The 12,220-nt window shown below is 37.2% G+C and overlaps 1 protein-coding gene across 1 annotated transcript in view; it reads left to right on the top strand.

The window, feature by feature from the left end:
* LOC137240462 (autophagy-related protein 16-1-like) overlaps window positions 1-10,559 on the top strand; it is an 88,167-nt gene extending 77,608 nt beyond the window's left edge. Inside the window, exons 4-5 of the mRNA XM_067766760.1 lie at window positions 3,280-3,423; window positions 10,309-10,559. Coding sequence (XP_067622861.1) covers window positions 3,280-3,423; window positions 10,309-10,402 — 238 coding nt within the window. The 3' untranslated portion in view covers window positions 10,403-10,559. The remainder of the gene's footprint in view (window positions 1-3,279; window positions 3,424-10,308) is intronic.
* Window positions 10,560-12,220: the final 1,661 nt, after the last annotated feature.

Genomic DNA, 12,220 nt, shown 5'->3' with positions numbered 1-12,220 from the left:
TTAAAGTTAAAGTTAAAGTTAAAGTTAAAGTTAAAGTTAAAGTTAAATTTAAAGTGAATGTTAAAGTTAAAGTTAAAGTTAATGTTAAAGTTAAAAATTAAGTTAAAGTTAAAGTGAAAGTTAAAGTTTTTTTTTTTTTTTTTTTTTTTTTTTTGTGTTTCGTGGAAGGAGGAAATGCTTTATGCACTGACCGGGATATTTAAGCCTCACTGCGAGACTCTCCGAGTGTAGGACTCCCTTCTGCCATGAAGGCCTACCCACTAAAACCTAACCTCCCACGGCCCGCGCAAATCCCCGTACCTGGGACCGCGTTTAGCATTACTTCGGGTACGGGTGCGCGCTACGAGAGCTCTATGGCTACTCTCACGCTAATGGGCTAGGCATCCGTCTTCTCGTTTACTGGTAAGTATATGCCTCACATATGTGCTGACCGTATCCCATCTGTCTCTTCGACAGGTCATGTTATTAATGACACTGCCCGGGGATAGGTCGCCAAGTACCTCTTCTACCCTCCTTCGCTGATGGGAGAAGTGCCTGCATTCGAAGAAGGTGTGGCGTACATCGTCTATTTCCCCACAGTACAGACAGCTCGGGCTATCAACCTTACCCATTCTGTGTAGGTATTTGCGGAAGTAACCATGTCCCGTTAGAAACTGGGTCAGGTAAAAGTCTACCTCTCCGTGCGGTCGCTTCAACCATGGATCAAGTTCAGGGATTAGTTCCCTAGTCCACTTTCCTACGATGCTGTTGCTCCACTGATCCTGCCAACGTCGGATCGATTCTTCTCGCGCCTGCATGGCAACAGCAGCTCTACTTGCTTGCGATCCGTTGTCATATATTGTTTTTCTTTCCTCAACGAGAAGATATATCGGATTGGTTCCCGCAACGACCAGGACAGCTTCAGCTGAGACCGTGCGGTAAGCCGAAGATATTCGCAGCGCCCCTCTGCGTTGGACCGAGGTGAGGGCGACTCGGTTCTTCCGGTATTTCATTGCGTCCGCCCAGATTTCTGCACCATATAAGAGTATAGAATCCGAGGCTGATGCAAGCAACTTCCTTGTGCATGGTTTTGGGCCACCTGTGTTTGCCATTAATCTACTCAACTGCGCTATTATGCGCGCAGCTCTTTCGCAGGTCCCTCGTATGTGATCCGAGAAGTTGAGTTTGCTGTCTAACCTCACTCCCAGATATTTCGCTGAAGCGAGTGTTTCTATTGGCTGGTCCCCAACCATCATGTTCCTGGTAGTGGGAATACGTCTCTTTGTGAGGATGACGATCTCCGTTTTGGCTGTTGCTAACTGGAGACCGTGCTCAGCCATCCACCTATTTACATTACGCATGACCTGGTTTAATTTTAGCTGTGCCAGCTCGCAGCTTGGTGCTGTTATCACAGCTGCCACGTCGTCTGCAAATGCAACGAGGAAGGTGCTTTCTGGCATGTCTAACCGAAGAAGACTGTCGTAAGTTATATTCCAGAGATCGGGACCTAGTACCGAACCCTGGGCTGCTCCACCTGTTATTTTTACCTTTTTTTGACCGTGAGTACTTTCATATATTAGATACCTCTCTCTTAGGTAGTCCCTTAAAATTTCTAACAAATATTGCGGTACTTTGAAAGTGCTTTCTAGTGCCTCAAGCATGTCCTCCCACCTAGCTGAGTTAAAAGCGTTTTTGACGTCCAGCGTGACCAGCAACACTATAGGTCTTGCTCTGTGGCACGCTGTCTCGGCTTTCTTGACTGCGTCTAGTTAAAGCTAAAGTTAAAGTTAAAGTTAAGGTTAAAGTTAAAGTTAAAGTTAAAGTTAAAGTGGAAGTTAAAGTTAAAGTTAAATTGAATGTTAAAGTTAAAGTTAAACTTAAAAATAAAGTTAAAGTTAAAGTTAAAGTTAAAGTTAAAGTTAAAGTTAAAGATAAAGTTAAAGTTAAAGTCAATATTAACTTCTCATTTATTCAATAAAAGTAAAAAATTTGTTTTCTTATCGGTCACCACGCTTAAAAAGTGTAACTTGAATTAAGACAAAACTTGAATTAAAATCAAAGAAAACAAAATGTTGCATAAATATTATAATTGCATAAGTTGATAATATGCAATAGCTTTACCGCGGCAGTCTCCGAGTGCCAGACGTCCTTTTTGTTTTTATTTTGGGTTTGAGCTCAGACTATTTTGATTTACGTTTATTCTGTATTTATTCAGCCATGAAAATTTTAAACTCAGCTGTGATTGGGCGCGAGCTTCTTTCAATTCGTGTGGCTCAAAAGTTGCGTGCGGTTCATCAGATGGTTTCGTTTATATTTGGAATGTTCTGGGCGAATTTGAGGCGACGTTGAAAGGTCACACGTAAGTACTGTGTTTTGATTTAATAGTGTGTCATCTTAAAATTACATCATGCGATATCATTGTGTGATGCTATATGATATCACATTATAACTTTAAATGATAGATAATCACGTCACGTGCCTTTCTCTCATACTGGTTTTATAATCTGTCTGCTCGATTGGTACAAACATAATATGTATACCGGGGGTATAAATATTATATAACAGTTGCCGGTTTTAGGGATATTGTATTGTAAATGTCACATATCTAGATCGCATGATTTCATTCATATCATACGACACCTTCGTTTGCTAGCATTACGTAGCATACAAACGCACTTTTCCGGAAGCTTTCCATGATTGCCTTCGCGACCAAAAGTTAAAGTTAAAGTTAAAGTTAAAGTTAAAGTTAAAGTTACAGTTAAAGTTAAAGTTAAAGTTAAAGTGAATGTTAAAGTTAAAGTGAAAGTTAATGTTAAAGTTGAAAATAAAGTTAAATTGCAAGTGAAAGTTAAAGTTAAAGTTAAAGCTAAAGTTAAAGTTAAAGTTAAGGTTAAAGTTAAAGTTAAAATTAAAGTTAAATTGGAAGTTAAAGTTAAACTTAAAAATAAAATTAAAGTTAAAGTTGAAGTTAAAGTTAAAGTTGAAGTTAAAGTTAAAGTTAAATTTAAAGTTAAAGATAAAGTTAAAGTTAAAGTCAATATTAACTTCTCATTTATTCAATAAAAGTAAAAAATTTGTTTTCTTATCGGTCACCACGCTTAAAAAGTGTAACTTGAATTAAGACAAAACTTGAATTAAAATCAAAGAAAACAAAATGTTGCATAAATATTATAATTGCATAAGTTGATAATATGCAATAGCTTTACCGCGGCAGTCCCCGAGTGCCAGACGTCCTTTTTGTTTTTATTTTGGGCTTGAGCTCAGACTATTTTGATTTACGTTTATTCTGTATTTATTCAGCCATGAACATTTTAAACTCAGCTGTGATTGGGCGCGAGCTTCTTTCAATTCGTGTGGCTCAAAGGTTGCGTGCGGTTCATCAGATGGTTTCGTATATATTTGGAATGTTCTGGGCGAATTTGAGGCGACGTTGAAAGGTCACACGTAAGTACTGCGTTTTGATATGTGCCTGTATACTTAAATATATTTCTGCTGCTTTTTGAATTTGCAAAATTAATAGTGTGTCATCTTAAAATTACATCATGCGATATCATTGTGTGATGCTATATGATATCACATTATAACTTTAAATGATAGATAATCACGTCACGTGCCTTTCTCTCATACTGGTTTTATAATCTGTCTGCTCGATTGATACAAACATAATATGTATACCGGGGGTATAAATATTATATAACAGTTGCCGGTTTTAGAGATATTGTATTGTAAATGTCACATATCTAGATCGCATGATTTCATTCATAGCATACGACACCTTCGTTTGCTAGCATTACGTAGCATACAAACGCACTTTTCCGGAACCTTTCCATGATTGCCTTCGCGACCAAAAGTTAAAGTTAAAGTTAAAGTTAAAGTTAAAGTTAAAGTTAAAGTTAAAGTTGAAGTTAAAGTTAAAGTTAAAGTTAAAGTTAAAGTTAAAGTTAAAGTTTAAGTTAAAGTTAAAGTTAAACTTAAAGTTAAAGTTAAAGTGAATGTTAAAGTTGAAGTGAAAGTTAATGTTAAAGTTAAAAATAAAGTTAAAGTTAAAGTGAAAGTTAAAGTTAAAGCTAAAGTTAAAGTTAAAGTTAAGGTTAAAGTTAAAGTTAAAATTAAAGTTAAAGTGGAAGTTAAAGTTAAAGTTAAAGTGAATGTTAAAGTTAAAGTTAAAGTTAAAGTTAAAGTTAAAGTTAAAGTTAAAGTTAAAGTTAAAGTTGAAGTTAAAGTTAAAGTTAAAGTTAAAGATAAAGTTAAAGTTAAAGTCAATATTAACTTCTCATTTATTCAATAAAAGTAAAAATTTGTTTTCTTATCGGTCACCACGCTTAAAAAGTGTAACTTGAATTAAGACAAAACTTGAATTAAAATCAAAGAAAACAAAATGTTGCATAAATGTTATAATTGCATAAGTTGATAATATGCAATAGCTTTACCGCCGCAGTCCCCGAGTGCCAGACGTCCTTTTTGTTTATACTCAGTTGAGCAGAGCTCACAGAGTATATTAAGTTTGATTGGATAACGGTTGGTTGTACATATATAAAGGAATCGAGATAGATATAGACTTCCATATATCAAAATAATCAGGATCGAAAAAAAATTTGATTGAGCCATGTCCGTCCGTCCGTCCGTCCGTCCGTCCGTCCGTTAACACGATAACTTGAGTAAATTTTGAGGTATCTTGATGAAATTTGGTATGTAGGTTCCTGAGCACTCATCTCAGATCGCTATTTAAAATGAACGATATCGGACTATAACCACGCCCACTTTTTCGATATCGAAAATTTCGAAAAACCGAAAAAGTGCGATAACTCATTACAAAAGACAGATAAAGCGACGAAACTTGGTAGATGGGTTGAACTTATGACGCAGAATAGAAAATTAGTAAGATTTTGGACAATGGGCGTGGCACCGCCCACTTTTACAAGAAGGTAATTTAAAAGTTTTGCAAGCTGTAATTTGGCAGTCGTTGAAGATATCATGATGAAATTTGGCAGGAACGTTACTACTATTACTCTATATGCGCTAAATAAAAATTAGCAAAATTGGATGAAGAACACGCCCACTTTTTAAAAAAAAAATTTTTTAAATTCAAATTTTAACAAAAAATTTAATATCTTTAATGTATATAAGTAAATTAAGTCAAAATTCAACTCCAGTAATGATATGATGCAACAAAATACAAAAATAAAAGAAAATTTCAAAATGGGTGTGGCTCCGCCCATTTTCATTTAGTTTGTCTAGAATACTTTTATTGCCATAAGTCGAACAAAAATTTAGCAATCCTTCTCAAATTTGGTAGGAGCATAGATTCTATGACGGTAACTGTTCTCTGTGAAAATGGGCGAAATCGGTGGAAGCCACGCCCAGTTTTTATACACAGTCCACCGTCTGTCCTTCCGCTCGGCCATTAACACAATAACTTGAGCAAAATCCGATATATCTTTACTAAACTTAGCCCACGTACTTACCTGAGCTCACTTTTTCTTGGTATAAAAAATGGGCGAAATCTGACCATAACCACGCCCACTTTATCGATATCGAAAATTACGAAAAATGAAAAAAATGCCATAATTCTATACCAAACACGAAAAAAGGGATGAAACATGGTAACTGGATTGGTTTATTGACGCAAAATATAACTTTGGAAAAACCTTTGTAAAATGGGTGTGATACCTACCATATTAAGTAGAAGAAAATGAAAAAGTTCTACAAGGCGAAATCAACAGCCCTTGGAATCTTGGCAGGAATACTATTAGTGGTATTGCATATATAAATAAATTAGCAGTACCCGACAGATGATTTTCTGGATCACCTGGTCCACATTTTGGTCGATATCGCGAGAACGCCTTCACATATACATCTAAGGGCCACTCGCTTTTAAAACACTCATTAATACCTTTAATTTGATATCCATATCGTACAAAAACATACCAGAGTCCCCCTGTCCCACCCTAATGGCGATATCTCGAAAAGGCGTCCACCTATAGACCTAATGCCCCCTCCCTCTTAAAATGCTCAGTAACACCTTTCGTTTGATACCCATATCGTACAAACATTCTAGAGTCACCCCTGGCCCACCCTAATGGCGATATCTCGAAAAGGCGTCCACCTATAGACCTAGTGTCCACTCCCTCTTAAAATGCTCAGTAACACCTTTCGTTTGATACCCATATCGTACAAACATTCTAGAGTCACCCCTGGCCCACCCTAATGGCGATATCTAGAAAAGGCGTCCACCTATAGACCTAATGCCCACTCCCTCTTAAAATGCTCAGTAACAGCTTTCGTTTGATACCCATATCGTACAAACATTCTAGAGTCACACCTGGCCCACCCTAATGGCGATATTTCGAAAAGGCGTCCACCTATAGAACTAAGGATTACTCCCTTTTAAAATACTCATTACCACCTTTCATTTGATACCCATATCGTACAAACACATTCTAGAGTCACCCTGGCCCACCCTAATGGCGATATCTCGAAAAGGCGTCCACCTATAGACCTAATGTCCACTCCCTCTTAAAATGCTCAGTAACTCCTTTCGTTTGATACCCATATCGTACAAACATTCTAGAGTCACCCCTGGCCCACCCTAATGGCGATATCTCGAAAAGGCGTCCACCTATAGACCTAATGTCCACTCCCTCTTAAAATGCTCAGTAACACCTTTCGTTTGATACCCATATCGTACAAACATTCTAGAGTCACCCCTGTCCCACCCTAATGGCGATATCTCGAAAAGGCGTCCACCTATAGACCTAATGCCCACTCCCTCTTAAAATGCTCAGTAACACCTTTCGTTTGATACCCATATCGTACAAACATTCTAGAGTCACACCTGGCCCACCCTAATGGCGATATCTCGAAAAGGCGTCCACCTATAGAACTAAGGATTACTCCCTTTTAAAATACTCATTACCACCTTTCATTTGATACCCATATCGTACAAACACATTCTAGAGTCACCCTGGCCCACCCTAATGGCGATATCTCGAAAAGGCGTCCACCTATAGACCTAATGCCCACTCCCTCTTAAAATGCTCAGTAACACCTTTCGTTTGATACCCATACCGTACAAACATTCTAGAGTCACCCTTGGTCCAGCTTTATGGCGATATCTCGAAAAGGCGTCCACCTATAGAACTAAGGATTACTCCCTTTTAAAATACTCATTACCACCTTTCATTTGATACCCATATCGTACAAACACATTCTAGAGTCACCCCTGGCCCACCCTAATGGCGATATCTCGAAAAGGCGTCCACCTATAGACCTAATGCCCACTCCCTCTTAAAATGCTCAGTAACACCTTTCGTTTGATACCCATATCGTACAAACATTCTAGAGTCACCCCTGGCCCACCCTAATGGCGATATCTCGAAAGGGCGTCCACCTATAGACCTAATGCCCACTCCCTCTTAAAATGCTCAGTAACACCTTTCGTTTGATGCACATATCGTACAGACACCCCTGGTCCACCTTTATGGCGATATCTCGAAACGGCGTCCACCTATGGAACTAAGGATCACTCCTTTTCAAAATACTCATTAACAGCTTTCATTTGATACCCATATCGTACAAACACATTATAGAATCACCCCTGGTCCACCTTAATGGGGACATCTCGAAAAGGCGTCCACCGATAGACCTAAGGCCCACTCCCTCTTAAAATGCTCAGTAACACCTTTCATTTGATACCCATATCGTACAAACAATTTCTAGAGTCAGCCCTGGTCTACCTTTATGGCGATATCCCTAAATGGCGTTCATCCATAGAACTATGGCCTACTCTCTCTTAAAATACTCTTTAATACCTTTCATTTGATACACATGTTATACAACCACATTCCATGGTTACCCCAGATTGATTTTCCTTATTTTGTCTCCATAGCTCTCAACTGAGTATGTTATGTTCGGTTACAACCGAACTTAGCCTTCCTTACTTGTTTTATTTTGGATTTGAGCTCAGACTATTTTGATTTACGTTTATTCTGTATTTATTCAGCCATGAAAATTTTAAACTCAGCTGTGATTGGGCGCGAGCTTCTTTCAATTCGTGTGGCTCAAAGGTCGCGTGCGGTTCATCAGATGGTTTCGTTTATATTGGGAATGTTCTGGGCGAATTTGAGGCGACGTTGAAAGGTCACACGTAAGTACTGCGCTTTGATATGTGCTTGTACACTTAAATATATTTCTGCTGCTTTTTGAATTTGCAAAATTAATAGTGTGTCATCTTAAAATTATATCATGCGATATCATTGTGTGATGCTATATGATATCACATTATAACTTTAAATGATAGATAATCACGTCACGTGCCTTTCTCTCATACTGGTTTTATAATCTGTCTGCTCGATTGACACAAACATAATATGTATACCGGGGGTATAAATATTATATAACAGTTGCCGGTTTTAGGGATATTGTATTGTAAATGTCACATATCTAGATCGCATGATTTCATTCATATCATACGACACCTTCGTTTGCTAGCATTACGTAGCATACAAACGCACTTTTCCGGAACCTTTCCATGATTGCCTTCGCGACCATTTCTGAAGCTTTTTATGACCATTTCAAAATTTCTTCCAGATTTCCGGGATCATTTCGGAATGATTTTCGGAATCAATTCAGAACGATATTTCAATCACTGCGAAAACTTTTGGGGATTGTGTGTGGGATCATTACACAACTATTTCGGTATTGTTGATAAAATTTCTAGACTGGTTTGGTATCACTTATTGAGTGTTTTCGACATAATTTCCAGATTTTTTAGGATCACTTCGTATTGTTTTCGGAATAAATTCGGGGTGGGTCAATGAAAACCTCACAGCAAATTGCTAAATTTACGGCAATTACAGGATAATAATCGAGATTGATTCGAAACCGTTTTGCCATTATTTCGGCATCAATTCGGAGCGATTTGATAACATTTCGGAACTATCTCGTGCCCTTTTCGAGACCGTTTTTGGATAATTTTAGGACTGTTACGAATTTGTTTTCGGGGTTTTCTGAAAATAATTTCGGATTTGTTTTCACAATAATTTCGACACTAATTTTGATACAGTTTCTAAAAAACTTCGGAATGGCTTTTTAAGCCTTTTCGGAAGAGTTTCGAACCCACTTTGGAAGCAATTACAATATTGTGTTAAACTTTTTTTCTACAACATTTTGAGATTGTTTTTGAGATAACTGCGGGATTGTTTCAGGATGCTATTGAAATTGCCGGAGTTCTGATTCTGAATTGAAACTGTACTATTTAGGATAGTTCGGATCGGATTTCGGCTCGTTTTTGGATCACTTCAGGACTGTTTGAATCAATTTGGAAATGTTTTAGGATCATTTCGGTTTTTTGTTTAAGTTTTGATGAAATTTGCTTAGCTTGGCTTTCAAGGAAAAATTTCGTGCCATGCTATGCACTTGTAATTTTAAAGAAACAATATATTAACGGCCACCGTGGTGTGATGGTAGCGTGCTCCGCCTATCACACCGTATGCCCTGGGTTCAACTCCCGGGCAAAGCGACATCAAAATTTTAGAAATAAGATTTTTCAATTAGAAGAAAATTTTTCTAAGCGGGGTCGCCCCTCGGCAGTGTCTGGCAAGCGCTCCGATTGTATTTCTGCCATGAAAAGCTCTCAGTGAAAACTCATCTGCCTTGCAGATGCCGTTCGGAGTCGGCATAAAACATGTAGGTCCCGTCCGGCCAATTTGTAGGGAAAAATCAAGAGGAGCACGACGCAAATTGGAAGAGAAGCTCGGCCTTAGATCTCTTCGGAGGTTATCGCGCCTTACATTTATTTTTTTTTAATATATTAAAATTTAAAGATATGGCGACATGTGCAAAAATTAAACTTAAATACCTCCTATCTGTATAAATCTGTCTAGAAAGCCACCTGGTATCTATTAAGCTACTTGGTAATAAAAGCGTTAAGCTATTTAGTTCACTTGCCGATAATCTAACTGATAAACTAACCGGTAAATTTCTTGGTAAACTTGTCAGCAAACTGCATGATAAACTACCTGGTAAACTTGTCGGTACGCTGGTCTTTAACTTTGGGTTCAGTTTATTTTATTTAAATGCATAAGATTTGAGTGTGAACTCAAAATACAAATGATGATATTTTAGCTCACATGCCTAATTGTTTACTTTTATTTTATTAAATTTTTTCATACTCACTTTTTCACATTTTGTATGGATTTACTAATTACAAAGCATGGCTCATCACGTTTTCTGCGTTGTTTTTCTTTCTTTTTTCTTTTCTCTTTGGTTTAACATTTTTAAATCTACGTTGCGACAACTTAACAGTTCTGGTTCCGGTTTATTCCACAGCTCTGCGGTCAACGCGGTCAGTTGGTGCCCCAACAGTAATGCTCTGGCCTCAGTGGGCAAAGGAAAACGTTGCATTATTTACACTGAAACGTAACCGTGATTTGCTAATGTTAACAAATCCAAGAAAGCCGAGGAGGTGACAGCGAGTTTATGGGTAAAACAAATATATATGGCTATTGGATATAGCAGCAGAATGTGGATTCACCTTTACAATACATAAAATGGAAAATATTAATTGTGGCAACAACAAACTCCAGTGATGTTAGCCTTAAATAAAAATCGTTTTTGCAAGTGTACTTTGACAAAAAAAAGCAAGAAAATTGCCAACAGTAATTTTGGAAGATAACAAATTACTGCTAATACCTTTTTCTGATTTTCAGAATATTGACACTTGTCACTAAAAAACGCCATATGATATTATGTTGCATGAAAGTTTTTTCCATGTACTAAATGAGCAGCCAGTGTTTTCCGCAGGGCCAAGGGCTGCTGTACTAATTTACTTTTTTTGCAGTGCTTAAAGCAGGGACCGGTATGATCGTGACTTTGATTTGAAAAGTAAAATTTTGCACAAAATATTTAAAACAAATATTTCTTAGCTAACCGGCATGAAATAAAAATATTTACATAAATGTCAAATATACCAATTTTTCATAAACGAATTTTTTATTGAAATTTCTAAAATAACTGTTAGTTGCGGTCCCTAAATAAACGTGTTTTCCTTTAAATTAATAATATTTGTTTGTATGTCACAATAAGGGGACTATTTTTATGTTGCACGGTACATGGATTGTATATATCCTACGACAAAATATACAAAACTACGGGAGCAGCTCATTGCGAAGGTATAGCATGCATTAGTAAAAAGCGTCAAAAAAATTTACACATAAAATAACAAAATATGACGAATGTATAAAAAAAAATTGCTCAGTCTTTTCGTGAGCAAATGAAAAGAATACCTGCAACTCGTTGCATGAAAGTAAACATAGGTCTGAAAACACTATATATTTTGTTGTTGTGACTTTACAATCCGTGCAATCCATGCATTTCGTGCAAACCATGCACTGTTTGCAAGACAAAGCGAATCCCCATAATATAAGATGAACATGTTAAGCAATTATAACAATTACAATAAAGATATGTATAGTAAAAATACAGTTTGTTTGCATAAGTATATATTAAGGCGGTTAGCAATATATAAAACAAGTAAGGAAGGTTAAGTTCGGGTGTAACCGAACATTACATACCCAGTTGAGAGCTATGGTGACAACATAAGGGAAAATAACCATGTAGGAAAATGAACCGAGGGAAACCCTGGAATGTGTTTGTATGACATGCGTATCAAATGAAAGGCATTAAAGATTATTTTAAGAGGAAGTGGGCCATAGATCTATAGATGGAAGCCATTTAGGGATATGGCCATAAAGGTGGACCAGGCCTGACTCGAGAATTTGTTTGTACGATATGGGTATCAAATGAAATGTGTTAATGATAATTTTAAAAGGGAGTGGGCCTAAGTTCTATAGGTGGACGTCTTTTCGAGATATCGCCATAAAGGTGGACCAGGGGTGACTCTAGAATTTATTTTGTACGATATGGGTATCAAATAAAAGGTATTAATGAGTATTTTAAAAGAGCGTGGGCCTAAGTTCTATAGATGTACGCCTTTTTGAGATATCGCCATAAAGATGGACCAGGGGTAATTCTAGAATTTGTTTGTAGGATATGAGTATCAAATGAAAGGTGTTAATGTGTATTTAAGAGGGCGTGGGCCTTAGTTCTATATGTGGACGCCTTTTCGAGATATCGCCATAAACGTGGACCAGGGGTGACTCTAGATATTGTTTGTACTATATGGGTATCAAATGAAAGGTGTTAATGAGTATTTTAAAAGGGAGTGGGCCTTTGTTCTATG

The sequence above is a fragment of the Eurosta solidaginis genome, chromosome 1 (genome assembly GCF_040869045.1).
Source record: "Eurosta solidaginis isolate ZX-2024a chromosome 1, ASM4086904v1, whole genome shotgun sequence".
NCBI classification, from domain to species: domain Eukaryota; kingdom Metazoa; phylum Arthropoda; class Insecta; order Diptera; family Tephritidae; genus Eurosta; species Eurosta solidaginis.
Note: the sequence above shows the minus strand (reverse complement) of the source record. Positions and strands in the feature narration are given on the sequence as shown.